Source organism: Apis florea, unplaced genomic scaffold, assembly GCF_048593485.1.
Source record: "Apis florea isolate Af1SG1 unplaced genomic scaffold, ASM4859348v1 contig_3367_pilon, whole genome shotgun sequence".
NCBI classification, from domain to species: Eukaryota; Metazoa; Arthropoda; class Insecta; order Hymenoptera; family Apidae; genus Apis; species Apis florea.
This window is the reverse complement of record NW_028256746.1, coordinates 2,057,660-2,073,831: the sequence shown is the minus strand read 5'-3', so window position 1 is coordinate 2,073,831 and position 16,172 is coordinate 2,057,660. Positions and strand designations below refer to the sequence as shown.

Here is a 16,172-nt window from a genome sequence, read left to right as displayed (position 1 = left end):
AAAGAATCAACATCTTTTCCCAAGAAACCGCGTTTACCAGTTTCACAGAATTAAAGGCAAATATTTCGGTAGCCAAATGATTTCCATAACATCTCTATTTATTATTGTTTCGGTGAAGAAAGAAACACTCGTCCTCTTCATTTTTTGTCCAAACTGAAAAATCATATCACCCAGGGAACGTGTACACACCGCCTTCCCTTCTCCTCGTCTTCCCATTTTTTCCCGCCCGATCCGTGGCGCGCTGTACAGAAGCGTAAAGCTGCCCCCTCCCCCCTCCCCCCGCTGCCACGATAGGAGTGCGTACGTGATAGCCCCATATAAGGTGTGCCTACGCCATACATGGCCGGAATGTAGGGATCGCCGTTTTTGTATCACCGATTCCTTCTCCTTTTCCACCTCCTCTCTTCCCGCCATCGATCCGTCCCCCTCCTCCACTTCTCGTCCAGTTTACACAAAACCGATCTCGTGCGCGCCTGCCCTCGTGCACGGCCATAAGCTCTAATTATCCTCTCCGCTCTTCCGAGAATTCCCCCCTCCCTGGCTAGATGCCACTCGCGTTTTCGCTCCGTTATATAAATTTTCAGTCTCGGCGACAATGAGATTTGTTGCAAGGGGAGGAAGGGAATCCCGTTATTATGCACAGACGACGAATGGAGATTTGCAATTTAGAGAACGGTTAAATTGGAAATTGGAAATTATAGGAATTGCGAAGATTTATACCTGTTTATTAAATTATGCATGGGAGACAAATTGTCACAACGATCCGTTAACGATCGTTAATTTTTCTATATACAGAGATTCGTTTCAATCGCGTTGAAATCACTCTATAACTCGAGCTCGAGTGGATACGGGGAGAAAAAGTTGGGTTGCAGAGGAAATACCTTGGAGGAGACGTTTCCGCCTCGCGAGTTATCCGCAAGTTCTTGGCAAAGCGTCGGCCGACTAATCGTATAATTACACCGACGATTGCTCGAGACAAACGATAATTAATGACCTAGTCCTGGACTAGGAGTAATCAGGAACGAAACGCATCGGGTAAGAAAGAAGTGGCTCGATATTCTTCAAACTTCTCTTCAAACAATCTTAAACGCGAGGACTCAAGCAAGTTTTCTTTTAGGAATCGAATGAAATTAGCCTCACCTCTCCGTTTTCCATAGGAGTCTGTCTGGAATAGACGCTGGTGCATATCACATCGTCGTCACCGATGAAAATCGGTTTTCCCGTGACAGGAGGGACGGAGTAACGCGTCCAACATTCTTCGTCGCTGGGCGCGTAATACTGCCACGGCTGGAAATTTTCACCGTCGACAGATCTCTCCAAAATCCAGGCGGCCGGCCTCGGTGAATTCGCCGCCTTCACTATCACGTATTCTATTTGATACACCTACGGAGACAGAGAACGCATCGCATTAAATAAAATTGTAATGATTAATCTCGTCCACAGATTACGGGTATCATAAATTCGTTTTCAAGTCTGGCTTTCCAGGAAGTAACAATTAGTAAAGAAGGATATTTGAATACGCGAGTAATTTTCAAGGTGTAGGGGGGTCGATTCGTTCATCTTCGCGAGAAGGAGAAATATTCCGATCGTCCAACGCGATGTCTAGCCTTATAAAAGGATCGCCAATGGTGTGCAAGACGCCTACGATACTTGGAGCCATTTTATCCCGTGAGTGCAATAGTGGAAAGCGAGATAGAGGACAGAGAGATTCATAGATACCCTGCAGTTTGCCAGAATCCCCCGCGGTGTACGTTGAATTTTCTACCGGATAATTAATTCCAACCACGCAGAAATCGTATGGAATAATTCACCGAGCGGATTGCACACAATCCATCCGACTTTTACCACGTTTCCCGCCGCGCCAACAAATAATCCAAGATACGTCCGTTAATACGCTCGAGATTTACGTATCTCGGTATTTCTCGTTAAAAAACTGTGCTTCTCGCGCGATCGAATGAAATTCATTTCTCAACGGTTAAACAGAACAATCGAGCGATATCGAGCCAACGAAATATCGCCGCTGCAACAATTTTTCTTTTTATAAATTTAATTCACTTCTCGTTGAAAAAAAAAAAACATCTTTCTCGATCCGGAGAATAAAAAAGAAAGAATCAAAATGGAAATATAAAAATTCACTGTTTATCGCATTTGAAGCAAGACCACCATCTCGTCCGTGCAGAAAAATAAACGCGACCATTCGACTTTTCTGGTTCTTTTAATAATTTGTCGAAAGGTGGTCACAGTAACTCACGAGGACTATCATTCGCATCCCGAACGTGGCGTCGGTCGGACGTGGCCGCGTCACAGGAGAGACACGCGTCGCCCTGTTTCGTCGAGTTAACAAGACAGGAGGAGTCCCTCATTCTCTCCGGCCGGGCCCGTCTTTGTCGTTGTCCCCGTTGTGTGTCGTCGTTACGCGGCCATTGTGAGGCCCAGACCGACGCCCACTTTCGGTCCATAAAGACAGATCGCATGCCCGCGATACCGCCGGCCTCCGCTTCCTTCTAAGGACTTCGCTCTGAAACGCTCGAATCCGCAGGAAACGGACGCTCAATTATCCGATCCTCTTGCTGCCTCGAGCTCCGCGCATGTAGATGCCCCGCAATCAACTAGTCGAATCGTGGAAATCTGCCTCGTTAATATCAAGGATGAATACATCTGTTTTCGAATCCAACCATTCTGCTCACTTTCTTTTTCCACTCTTAATGTTTTGTTATTGTTTTTTTTCATGTACGAAGCGACGACATTGAAACGTGATATTCTTTGTCGAACGCTTTGTTGACAAACGCCTGACACCGCACGCTACACACAACAGAAGAGCTAGTGAGTTATATCATGAAGTTAGGATAATTATCTAAGATTGGAAACTAAAATATTTTCTCAAACTATTAATTATTTTGATATAATGTTATCTATATGTGTCTTATGCGTACGAATGTTAGAATATTCTGGATTCTATGCCTATGCTAATGCGTCGAAATTTAGATTACTATATATATATACGATAAATATTATATTAGAAAAATACGTGTAAAAATAGGCATTTCTTTCTAAATTAACCAATCAGATCCTTTCGCGAGACTTTTTTCCACCAATGAACAGTACTTCGTTGATAAATATATTGCTCTTGGTGCTATCGAAGTGTCTTCCTTTCGAGAGATTTTTTGGTTAATAAAAGATAGAGATCCCTGTTATTTTATATAAATATATTTCGAATCTTAATCCGTATTTATATTGACAAACATGAAGTTTCGTTTTCAAAATTGATTCTTCACTCTCTTACGACCCAATCGTTTGGAACTCGTATATAAAAACATCCATGTACGTAAAATAATTACAACGATTCACGGATTTTCACGTGCCGAAAGTAGCGATATAAAAAGAAAAATGGAAATAAGCGTCTGATTCGTGTTGGAAAGCTGGGCACGTATCGGGCAAAAAGTGATCACAAGTATCACGGTCATCGAGGTGAAATAACAGTTGGCCATTTAATAAAGCGACGAGACGTATCAATCAAAGGCCTGTCACGTCTTCGAAAATCGTTGCTTTTTAATCCATTTACGATCCAGACTCGTGCTCGATATTTACTCGTCGAGATTGTCGTGTGCCCAATCGAGCCTCGAGGAGAAGACGGAGGACAAAAGTAGAGGAGGAAGAAAGTTAGCGCAGCAACCACACGCAGCGTGCAAACGTTTCAAAGGCTAAATATTTACACTGGGTGCACGTGTTCGTCTCCTTCTTCAACTCTCTGCATATCGCGTGTCTCGTCATGGGATAGGTCGTGTATTCCGAGTTCAAGGTTGATCCCTTCTTCGTTGCAAGCGCGTATATTGGATTCTCTTCGCAGCATGATGGACATCGATGAACGAAAGGTAAACAAGCATGGTTTTCTACGCCGTGTTATGTTTCGACGAGAATGGAACATTGTTTGATGCTTGATTTCGTGTTCATGATTATTTTTAACGCGCGTTCAAGTGATGCGAATAATGGACTCTTAAGAAACTTTTGATAGACAGGTATCTAAATCGTTCGACGAGTAGATAAATAACAAAAGGATTGAACGATAAACAATTTATTATTGCGAGTAGACGACTGTATTACGTAAGAGTATAAGAAAATTTTATAACCATAAAAAAAAAAAAAGACGCGTTGACGAATAGTGTCAAGTAATCTTTTATCATTTTTTTCAAAATTGAACAAATAACGATTTAAATTTAGAAAGAGCGAGTTGAAGCCAGTGAATCAAGATTGAGCGATTCTCGAAAGTGAAATATGATGATTATATTTACCATTTTAAAAAATAAAAGGAAAGAAGAAAGATGAAAAATACTTGTTAATTTCTTTGGGAAAAGCAAAAAGAATTTGTGGAGAATCGAGGAATATGAAGTCATCGAGCAATGGCGTTAATTTTTAACGGATCGTGTGAAAAAAGTGTTTGGAACCGGTCTTCTCGGTTCAAGGGCCAGAAGCGTTTATACCTCGGAGTAAATAGTAGACTCGATTGGATGACCCTGCAAGAAAACACGTCAAGAGCAGTGTACTTGACGCACCTGATCCAACGCGATCTTTCCAACACGGTAAAGTATCGTGAAAACTTCGACTACACTCATGCTTCGTAGAAATTGCTTGTTCTCACTTGTTCGCATCCAGATAAGTATCCAAGCCCAATCTTCTATCATTTTCTTCAAATTTCTTTGAAAATTGAACAAACGCGCAAATAACGATCTACGTTAAACTTAAAAATTTTACAAATTGCGAGTGAATTAAATTCGATTTATACACATCTCATAGTCGCGATCTAATCTTAAATCTTGAACGTGGCCGTGGTGAAAAAAGATGGTGGGGGGAGAAGGAAGGTTGCGAGTCGGTTCGAAGAAAATGAAAAGTGAGCACGACCGCAACCGTCACGCTCGATCTCGCTCCAAACAGCCGAGAAACACGATTTTTTTGCAAGGTGGGACAGAGCGCGAGAGTGGGCCGAGAAGAAGCGCGTCCAGGGGGAAGGCTCCCACGATCGAGTCGGCGACTAGTCGCCTCGGTTCGAGAGCACATCCACGCAGCCTTGTAAGGATGCGGCCGGTATTAGCATCGAATGACAGAAATGGCTTTATAGTGGAAGCTCGGCGGACGAAGAAAGTCAATAATGATCGGATGGGACGTCGGGTCGCCGATCCCTTAGCCAAGAATGCGTGTAGATCGAGCCAGATTGCGGTTGTAATGGAACAGATTTTATCCTCCGTTTGTACAAGTATAGTAGCTGTGTCGTTTTGTCGAAACAGTTTTTTTTTTTATTTAATCCTCCGTTTAATTTATCTCGTTACATTTGCTCGCACGAAGAAATTTTTCGATTTTACAATAAATAATTTTTTCAACGTGTTTGTCGGTTGTGTAATCGATTATTGCTCCGGCGCTTTGAACGACCGCTTTGCAATTTTATCGGTAGCTCGGAGAAAGAGCTCGAATCATTCCGCATCATTCCGCTGCTACTATTCATCCCCACTTCCTACCTTCCCTCTATAGTACTTTTGTTTTCACGCGTCGGATGATATAACGCCAAAGTAAATTGCGCGCTCTATTCTCGGTGTAGGGCAGATATTCTGAATACACGGGCAATCGCTATTTTCTGACCGCGCGAGCGTTATATACACAGGAACGAGTAAAAAGTCCTGTGGCGATAATGGACTGGCAATTTTCACACGAGAGACTTTCGCGCCAACTATTATAACTTATATTCGTGTACGTATAATTCATAAACAAGATTTTCGCGTTTTCTATTTATCTTGGAGATATTTATTCATCTTTTTTTCTTTTTCTTTTTTTAATCTAAATCCAAGTCTGAGTTTGAAAATTAACAATAACACACTTTTGTTTGATTATTTACGATTCGAGTAAAAAATCGTCAATTGTTTTTCTCTGCTTGTTTTCCCTTCAGAAATATTTGTCTCTTTATTTATTCGTAGCGGATTAAAACCAAGGCTTGAAACATAAACAGGCATCGAGTATGGTCGGGTAGAAATTCGATTTATTATGAAAGCGCAGCATCTGAAAAAGGCTTTTTCTCACATGTTGCCACAACGGATTCCTCGGAACCCGGCTCGTCCAAGAATTCTAATAACGACAAACGTCGCCCTTTCTTCGATGAAAACCTCTCCGACCCTGAGGAACGAGTCTCGGCCACGCAAAGAGGAGCACTTCAAGCCTTACCGGCTCCAGGAACCGTCTCAGCTCCGGTAAACTTTCTTGCCGCTCGTACCTCGGCGCACCCCATTTACGGAGCTTGCAAGATAGCGCACAATGCCAATTTATTAGTGGTGCCCCTTAGCCTCGCTTCAGCGGGGGTCTCGCGTCTCGCCCATAAAGGGATGCCCGACACCGTGACTCGTGAGAAACATTGGCAACGATACCACATACTTTACCACGCTCCATTTGTTCCGACTTTCGAAAAATCTGCTGCTTTTTTGCACACTTGAGAAAGAAATATTCCTCGAGAGGAGATTTTTCTCTCTCGTTTCGTTTTTCGCCTTTTACGCCTGAATCCCAATGCGTGCGTTACTTACCGGCAGCCGATTAACAAACTTTATACCGGCCGAGTTTATTGACCGATAATTTGTATCGGCGTTTACGTTCGGTTATCGATCGATAGATTATTTTAATCGGCCTTTTTCCTAAATTTGTCGTAAAGGTGATAAGATAGAACAATTATCGAACACATTTTTTGATGTCAACAATATATTACTTGTTTTCGTAGCTATTATAATTTTCAAAAATGAATTCCTACAACGAGATTGAAGTATTTTTGGATCATTTGTCAGAGCATTTTAATTGATATATGTGTATATATATATATTTGGAATAGAACGATATTTTATAAATTTTCACTTATTTACTTCGCGATAAATAGTACGATTAAAAATTAGCGGAATTGTTTTTCACTTTCGTTCTCCGAGAACGGTGGTCGAAATGAAAAGATTAGGATCTCGAACCGTTTGACTGGTCAGATCGCGATGCAAATAGTAGCGGTGGTAAACGATGGCATACACAATGGCTTATTGTCGGCGACACGTGCGAAAAGCTCGCGTGGAGACACGCGTATAAAGTCGCGTACAGAGGTGTCGCTTCTCGAGATCCTATCGCGGATAACAACGCGACGCGAGATCTGTTTACGATACAACCTCCACTAGGCCTTCTGCCTTCTTCTTCTTCTTCTTCTTCTCTTTCTCCTCTTCCACGTCGTTCGCGGAACGGGCTTCAGAGTTAGCGTTCAGCTCCCGAGCGATGGTGTACGAAATTGGAAATTCATCTTAGACATTTAAGTCAAATTAGATTTAATTTCAAGAGGTGTGGATTTGAAAGTTATACCGGTGTTTTCGTAATAACAACAGTTTCGTAAAAATTCGATGCGATTACGATGCGAAAAGAAAAAGGGAGAGAGAGAGAGAGAGAGAGAGGGAGGGAAGGGATGACGATGGGATGACGAACCACAAGATCCCGTAACCCTATATTCAACCAGAAATCCTCGTCGTCGAAACTGACGTCTAGCCGACACGAGTCTCATAATCGGATTATGTCGTCTCGCGTTACCTTAAATCCATCTGCAATTAATACGTCCACCTTCCATTTGGTAACACGATACCACGATCTAAGTCTGCTTGTTTCACGCGCACGTATGCGCTGGGTGTACGGGCTTAGGAGAATCGAAAGGTGGTAGCCGCGATATGACACCCTATCAAAATAAGGTGTACAACAGGTAAACATAATACGCGAAGAGTGGTCGAACAACCACCGTTTTCACTTCCATTATAATTAGAAACTCATTAAGGATTTCTAATGACCTTCTAACAAACTTCTCGCGGGTTTAAATCGAAATTACACATCTCTACCTCGTCGAAGAGAATTTTCTACTCCATTCTATGAACTTTTCCAAGGAGAAAAAAAATTGTCCACGTATACCACTCTCGTTACATTTCTTTCGTAATTTTAAAAATCCAAAAATATTCTCGTCGCGAACGCGCGTGTTTGCGCGCCAAGATGTTCATTGTCCTCAAAATTTGCGAAACATGTTCCAAGCACTTGCGCACAAAGTGTGTTTCAGAGAGACAGTCTACCTCGAAAAGCTCGAGCGTTGAAAATCGAGAAGCGGACTCCGCGCGGTCTGCTGCCGCGGAGATTCCCTGCTGGTCCCTTGCCAAACGTGATCTTGGCTTGGACCCCGTTTCGCGATGCCACCATTGCCAAAAGTAATTCGCGTGAACCGTGAAAAGGTTGGCCTGCAGCGTTAACTGGAAATCCACGCGGATATATACGCGACAGCGTGTACAAGCGGCTGTTGGCGAAATTAGTAGTCTGGGACACGAGGAAGTGAGCTCGAATCCGATATAAACTTCCGCCGAATGGGGGAACAAATGGCGGACCCGTACTTACAGATCATTAATCTTTTGCCGTGCACCTTTGAGCGCGTGCACTGTGCCCAATTGTGTACAACATTACGTTCTACCCGCTTCCGGCCCGCTCTTCGTTTCAAAATCATTTTTATCGCTCGTTTCATTCGCTCTCTCTTATATACGTCCATTCGTCGAAAAATAAATTTATAATTTAAATTTCCTCCTTACGGACTCGCGTTCTCCATCGTGTAATAAATTACACTTTCGAATTTCATCTGTGGCAAGCGTTACAATCTTTTCATATATATATATATTGTTCATTATCAGCTCGTTAAAATTCAATACGTTTAATAATACCATTTATTGTACGCGCGCTAATCTTGGTTATAAATACCAAATACTTTTGCCAAACGATGGCGAAAATCATTGGCCGTTATCGAGTATACGAGGCAGGCCGGGCGTAAAAATTTGAAAGGATCGTTTACATTGCTAATTACGAATCGTGACGTTGCCCAATTTACATCGTGCGTATTGTGCGCGATCCTCGAAGAGGATGCACGCTCTTCCCAGCCATTTCACGGGGCTTTGCTTTGTTACCGACCAAATCGTCCTTACCGGCCGAAAAACGTTCGAGGAAACGTATCATCGTTGATTTTGGGTGGTCCTCGATCGTCCATTTCACTCGACTCGATTCGCTTTCACGAGAATTCTGACGGAAGGAATAGAACAGACACGTTCGATTCGAGATTTGGAAATCTTATAATCCACCTTTCTCGAGATTTTAAATTAAGCATCGACAATCACCACGATTCTTTCTGGTGGAAAAAAAAAAAAAAAAACGATCTTTTCGCGCCGAAATCAGCATCTCGAGAGCGAGAAGCATCCGTGGGGGATCTCTCTCCCATGGAACCGTTCACCTTTTTTTCTCCTCGTCTCTTTCTCTCTCTCTCTCTCTCTCTCTCTCTCTCTCTCTCTCTCTCTCTCTCTCTCGAGGGACCACGACGCGTATACTTGTACGTAGGATCGGCTACGTGCGCCCGAGGAGCCGAAAGTATGCAGGTACCGTGTACAACCTGCGCGGGTAAAATACCTGCTCCAGTATATACCTGCGGCGCGACATAAGCCCTCCTCCATAAACGGCTCGCTATTGCATTCGTTCTTTTTCCGCCTGTTCCAGCATCCTTGCCGCCAACGATCACGCCTCGAATCGAGAGGTAAACGAACAACTTGCCTTGGATAACGGCTGCCGATATGCCACGGTTAACCACGAGTGCATCCTTTTTTTTTTTTTTCTTTTTTATTATTCGTCGTTTATTTCGTAATCTTGGGGGGGGGGGGGAAGGAGAATGTTTAAAATGGACGTAACGTGGAAATATTATAGTTATTAGAATGGAGAATTTGAATATAGAAAAAATGTTTATAGAATACACGTGAGATGGAAAGAAAACGAGAAAATAATTAAAGTATAATGTTGGAAAGAATAGATAAGTTTTATGGTAAAAGCGATGATTAAACGTATGATAACGAGAGGAAGTGATTTTTTTCAACAATTTGAAATATATATAAATATATTGTGATTGTAAAATTATAGTATATATTCGCCAATATTTCTTTAATAACCATATTTGTAAAAAATTGATTTTGCACAAATATCCCGATATAACTTCGTAATGAGATCGAACGAAATTCTAAACAAGAGAACAATTAATGCTTCTTTATCCTTATCGTTGTAAAAAATACCAAAATAATACCAATACGAAAAATTTGATTTACTCGAAGAGAGAAATAAATTGCACACGATTTTTCATTAAACCAAGATTCTTCAATAAAATACCGTATCGCGACTTTTCCAGCCTTTAAAAACGAAATAGTCCTTAATAGTTCGCAATCCCTTAGTCCAGACGCATGTACGGATCACAAGAGGACGGGAGCATCGTTGGAAAGCGCAACACGTGCACGAAACGGCTCGATCGGTCTCGACCGATTAAAGGGCAAGCAAGCTGAAACGTCAGGTGAAATAATCGGCTCGTGACGTCGCGCCCTCACCTTCCTCCCCTCACCTGCCCCAATGCAATTATTTAATGCAACGTCTAGGCTGCGCGCACGTGCATCTCACCCGTGCACCTCATACGCACGGTTTAAAAATAACCAGAAGCCGAGCGGGACGGGCTTAATTGCCGTGAAGCCGCCCCGATCGTGTGTACATGCGCCACGTAGCAGGGACAGATCACGTTAAACGCAGGGAACGATGGAAAATTGCGGCGCGAGTCGCGTTTTAACGCCCCTCAAACACGCGTGAACGAACCGTCGAGCTACGTGGCGGGCTATTTTTCACTTATCACGATGATGAATATGGGAAGAGGATACTCCATGATTCGTTTTTTTCTTAGTGTTCTTCACCAATTTATCAAATTTAGAAAGTTTATGAATATTTGGATATGTGGATCACGATTTTTCTTCCTCTTTTTTTATAAGTTAGTATTTGCGGTTTTTCGTCGATCAATCCCCGCTTACGTAACTGTACTTTCGAAATTTCGTCCATGTTTCTTCCGTCGTAATGATCCGCTATACGTATTATTGCGTATATCGTGTATCTTTTTTCCCAGCTACTCACGATGGCCGCGATTCGAAAAGAATGGACGAGACGAAGATGCGAGCCGCCCTAATCTTTACTTCCGAAACACGTCTCTACGTGTAATATATCTCGAAACATCGCGTTTCCCATCGTCAAGAGTATCTCGAGTATCAGAGTTCCGGCCGATTCATCATCGTCGGCCCGTTTTCACCTGGACAACTTTTCAACCGGTCACGATCCTCGCATTTTCACGCGCGACCTCGTCCACATAAACAATCCTAATATCCGTTATAAATCAGCCCGATGCACGGCTCGGCCAGAAGAAAACTTCTCCCTTTATTGCGCTCCGGCCGTGTACCTCCTTTTCGAACCAGGGGGGGATTTATCACGAGCCAACTTCTCGATTCTACTTTTTCCTCAACTTTCCCCACCTTTGTAAACCACTGTGTTAAAAAAAGTGTGGGTGGTGGTTGGCCGGAAAATGGCGGATTATTACAAGCAGCGCGGTCATCGAACAGGAATTTACGACGGCCTCGAACGCGCTAATTGGACAGCTGTTACGGTGGTGAGCAGCCAGCGCTTTGAACTTTTACAACTGGCCGGGTGACCGACAAATTTTTCTGGACCTCGAGCCTCGTGGGGTTAATCGAACGTGAAACTGTTGTTTCGACCTGTTTCGCCTTGTCGAAAGTGGACTTCGGATTGTTGATATTTTATTGTTCTCTCTGTTTTCTTTTTCTTTTTTTTTTTTTTTTGTAATTTTCAATTACACGTGGAGGCGAAGAAAAAGGTCAGGAGTTGGCTCATCGTCGTTGATCACAATATTTGTAAAAGTTTCCAATTCAAAGGATCGTGATTTTTTAGAAAATGATCATGATTTTCGAACTCGAAAAAACTAGGATAAAATGATAAAATTATATATATCCAGAAAATATTCTAGTGGACGATAGAGTAACAAAGTGCGAGTTGGGAAAAGTTTGGCGAGTACATTTATGGGAGCGAAAATCGTGATTAATCGTGATATATCTTTCGAAGGATATTCAAAAATCGATTTCCAGGAATTCCACTTTCTTCCGTGTTCTTCCTTCCTTTCCCTTCCTTTCCACGATCGGCGTAAGGAACGAGGCGAGGCCACGGGATAATATCACGGGCTCCGAAATATCTTAATAACGAGTTCCGTGGTTCGACCGCGGCTCCACATAATAATTCACACCGGTGCCGCGCGCGCCGCGGACGAAGAAAGGGCCAAGAGGGGAGAGGAACGAGAGGTGGCCGAGAGAATGACAAGGGGAATATGGCCGGCGAGAAAATGGGCGAGAAAGAAACGGAAATAAAGAGTGGATGGGAGAATATGGAAAAGAAGGACGGTGGAAAAAATGCGCGTGGAATGTAACGAGGCGGAAGAAATCGCATCTCGAACAATTCTTCCTTTAATATCAATCCCCCCTCCCCCTTGATTCGACCGCTTTTTCTTATTGTCTTATTTAATCCATCTCTTGGAATCTCTGAAAGAAAAGATCCGTTAGATTATAAATACAAGATCGAATGGAACAAGAGAGAGAGCTAGAGAGAGAGAGAGAGAGAGAGAGAGAATTAAATGCAAGGATTGGAGCAAGGGAAAAAAAAAACATTGTAAACCAAGATATTAAAGAGCGAAGTAAACGGTAGAAAAAAAAAAGAAGAAAAGGAGAGAGAGAGAGAGAGAGAATGGAGGTAAAGGCGCGAATGAGGGCTGAAAAAAGCAGGTAAGAGGTACAAAGTGAGGATAAAAGAAGGGAAGGGGAAAGGAGGAGGAAAAGAAAGACGGAGGAATGAAAGGAGTGGTGGAGATGGGGAGAAAGAAAGCGGGAAGAAAAGGTGGTTGGTGGAGAAGGAACACGGAGAGAGAATCACCTGTGCGGTGAAAGAGAGCAAAAAAGATGGCCGGCACGGCGCGGTGATGCGCCAAGGTTCAGCGCCGCGGTCTGTAATTATCGCCACTGGCCGTGGGAATTGAATTACGAGGTAAATTCGTAACGTAGCGCGGCGTGTCCGCCATGGCGAAATCAAAGAGTCCGCCTCACGATTCTCTTAAATCGTTTCCACCTGTAAAAACTCCCTTCCCCCGACACACTTTGATCGCTTTCCAACCTTTCTTCTTACTTTCTTCTTATTAACCGACCGAACGGATGGAGGTTCGCGCGATGATTTATTTGAAACGCGAGGGGATATAATTGAAAAATTAAGAAATAATATGATTTATTTGGCTCGGTAAATCGCTAAACGATCAGAACTAGACTCGCCTCGAATCCTTTCAACGCTGTGATTCGATGTATTTATTCCACGATCACGTCTTCTCAATCGTTTTAAAAATAAAAATATTGCGAAAACTGACTTACGAAGTCACGCGAACGATACTTTCCGCATCCTCCATCGTTACAGCCATCGCTTATATAAGCGAAACGTACGATTTTCTTCTTCATTATACGAATTCAAAACTAATTTCTAGAATGCATACGTTATCCAAACTGTGAAAAGTACACGTTCCATTTTACAACCAATAATAATCATCGAAAAGTAAAAGATTAACAGGCATAAAAAATACAATGCCGTGTCGAAAAGTTTAACCGAAAAGATAGAAAAAAATCTCGAATAACGAATTCGAAGAAGAATACATAGGGAATAAACGCCGTTAAAAATTCATAAGACGGCGAGGATGGACTCGAATCCCTCCGAAACGCAGTTCGAGTATCACGCTCAGCAGCGCGATTCGCCCGCGATCGCCGATAAAGGAGGGTTCCTCGTGTTACAGGCCGCATCATCCGCCTCGAGAAAAGGAACAAACCTAACTTACTCGAGAACCGATCTTCTCTGCCCTCGAGGGTATTATTTACGCGACCTCGTCTTCCTCCATTCTTCTCCTCGATCGAACGAGAGATGATTCATTCAGTGGTTGGAAGAGCGACCGGTCAGGGCCTCGAGAAAGAACACACCAGCCATCTTACGGCCACCGCGACTCCACTCGTTAAACCACCAACAATGAGAGATTTTTCGATCGACTCCCTCTTCTCATAATCTTCTCGTCCTTCTCTATGATCTATGATCCTTCGAAAATTACGATCGAAAATTAACGTTCTTTGATTACGTCGTTGTATATAGAGTAATATATGCGAATGTACGTATACTTTTACGTTTCGATTCTACGTTTTGTTTTCATATCAAACGAAACATCATTGTTTTTAGTATAGCGTTAAAGTATATACGAAATATTTAACGAAGTATTTGGATATAATTAATTCTATGGTGTATAAATTCTACGATAAATCAAGCCTTTTTCTCTTCGCCGATTTTTCGACCATGATTTGTCTAATAACGCGTTCCTGCCAGCCGGGTTGTTCGAGTATAATAGGCAGTCCATCAACACGGCCATTTTAGGTAGGAACAAATTAATTTATTTCGCCGACCGTGCCCGCGTGGGCGTCGATCTCTCGTTGTGTACCCTCGTGCCAATCAGAAGCGCAAACAGAAGTTAAATTTAAAATGAGCCAGCGACTCGAGTGAAATGCGCGGAATGCCAGGCGCCCCGCGAATATATTAAGCGTTGTTTGTCGCCGCTTTTACGAAAGAAAATGGTGTCACGTTGTCGGGATTATTCGGTATCCCGAGGGGGGATACTAATTGCGCGAAACAGGTTAATCGCTCGTATATCGTGAAAAAAATTGAATAGAATAGAAAATTGAATAGAATTGATTGGCGGATTGATGTGAAGGAAATCATGAAAAGGTAATGGAAATACCTTTGTATTATATTTGGCAAAATAAAGATTAGAAGAAATGGGTTAGAATTGGAGAAGTAAAAGACGATTATTTACAAAAAGATTAGAACTTAAGAATTATCGTAAATCAATTGATACTAAACAAAAATTTATTGTATATCTTACATTGTTAATTTCTTTGATTAAGTTTGCTCTTATTTATTGGCCCAACTTAGCCAATCTTAATTTAATCTAACTGTTTCGAAAAAATATTTTTGCTAATGAATAACTTTTAAGTCAAGTAAAATCAACATTAAAAATTGACGTTTAATTACTACGAATCCCAACGTCTCGAGCAATAAAGCCTCGTAAGTTTTCTCGTTTCTTTTCAATCAAAGTATAATTGGAATCGTTGAAATATTATATCCGATGGTGGAAAAAATAAGTTCGATAATAATCGAACGAGGAGACACGATGATACGATGTCGATTCGATGTTGGCTCGTGACCAGACGAAAGAAAACACATCGGGAACACATGCGACGACCGCTCGTAAAATTAATAAGCGCAATCAACGTTAACGAGGACCATAAATATGGCCGCCGCGGCCTGCTTATCCGCCGATTAGCATAATCACTCCCGATACCCGTGGACCGTAATTTAAAAATATCTCGGTGTACACGGACCGTTTTACAAAGGACCTGACAGAGTCCATAGCTCCAAAGTTCGATGGTTGGATGATATATGGCAACTCGCCCTCCCTATTTTTTAATATTTAATACTCGTCGTAGCGTTGAAATAGCCAATTTATTTAACCGGGTTTTGGATTGAAATTTTTCGATCGTTATCAAAAATGTTTTACGAATTTGGTGAATTAATAATGGAACACCGTTTACGACTGATGAATATTAACACGGACGGATTAGAATTAACAATATCCATATCGTTACTTGTATCTCCAATAAATAATACAAATTTTTATCAATCTTATCTATCATGCCCATTTTTTCATTACAATTTTCGCGGTTAATTAAAAAAGAAACATCGATCGAAGCATCGTTGAAAACGAGTCTTAAACTTATTATTCATTAATCCAGTATTTCTTGCAACTATATTAATACGATTTTACCAAATATATCGAGTATTAAAAGCACTCGTTAACGAACCATGTTGATTAATTATTGTACCGAGATTTCACATTTCGACAAAGATACCTCTCCTCCATGGAGGGATTAGCTTGGCAATCGGTATCCAATTAAAGGCCGAACCCCTAATTACACGCCAAGATTTCGTCTACCTTGATGTGTCCATTATTCCGCTCAATTCTTATCCTCCGTATTTGTAATGTAACGATAGTTGTTCGATAATTGTTCATTAATTCGATCGTTCAACGATTGTTGATCAAAGAAATCGTACATTCGGCTAATCTAATTTGCATCAGAATCCGACCATTATCACGGAAGCGGATGCATCGTCGCAAAATC

At 42.0% G+C, this 16,172-nt stretch overlaps 1 protein-coding gene across 1 annotated transcript in view; it reads right to left on the bottom strand.

The window, feature by feature from the left end:
• LOC147657008 (laminin subunit alpha-1-like) overlaps positions 1 to 16,172 on the bottom strand; it is a 69,219-nt gene that overhangs the window by 22,380 nt on the left and 30,667 nt on the right. The window contains exon 3 of the mRNA XM_086912092.1: positions 1,141 to 1,383. Within this exon, the coding sequence (XP_086768218.1) occupies positions 1,141 to 1,383 (243 nt within the window). The remainder of the gene's footprint in view (positions 1 to 1,140; positions 1,384 to 16,172) is intronic.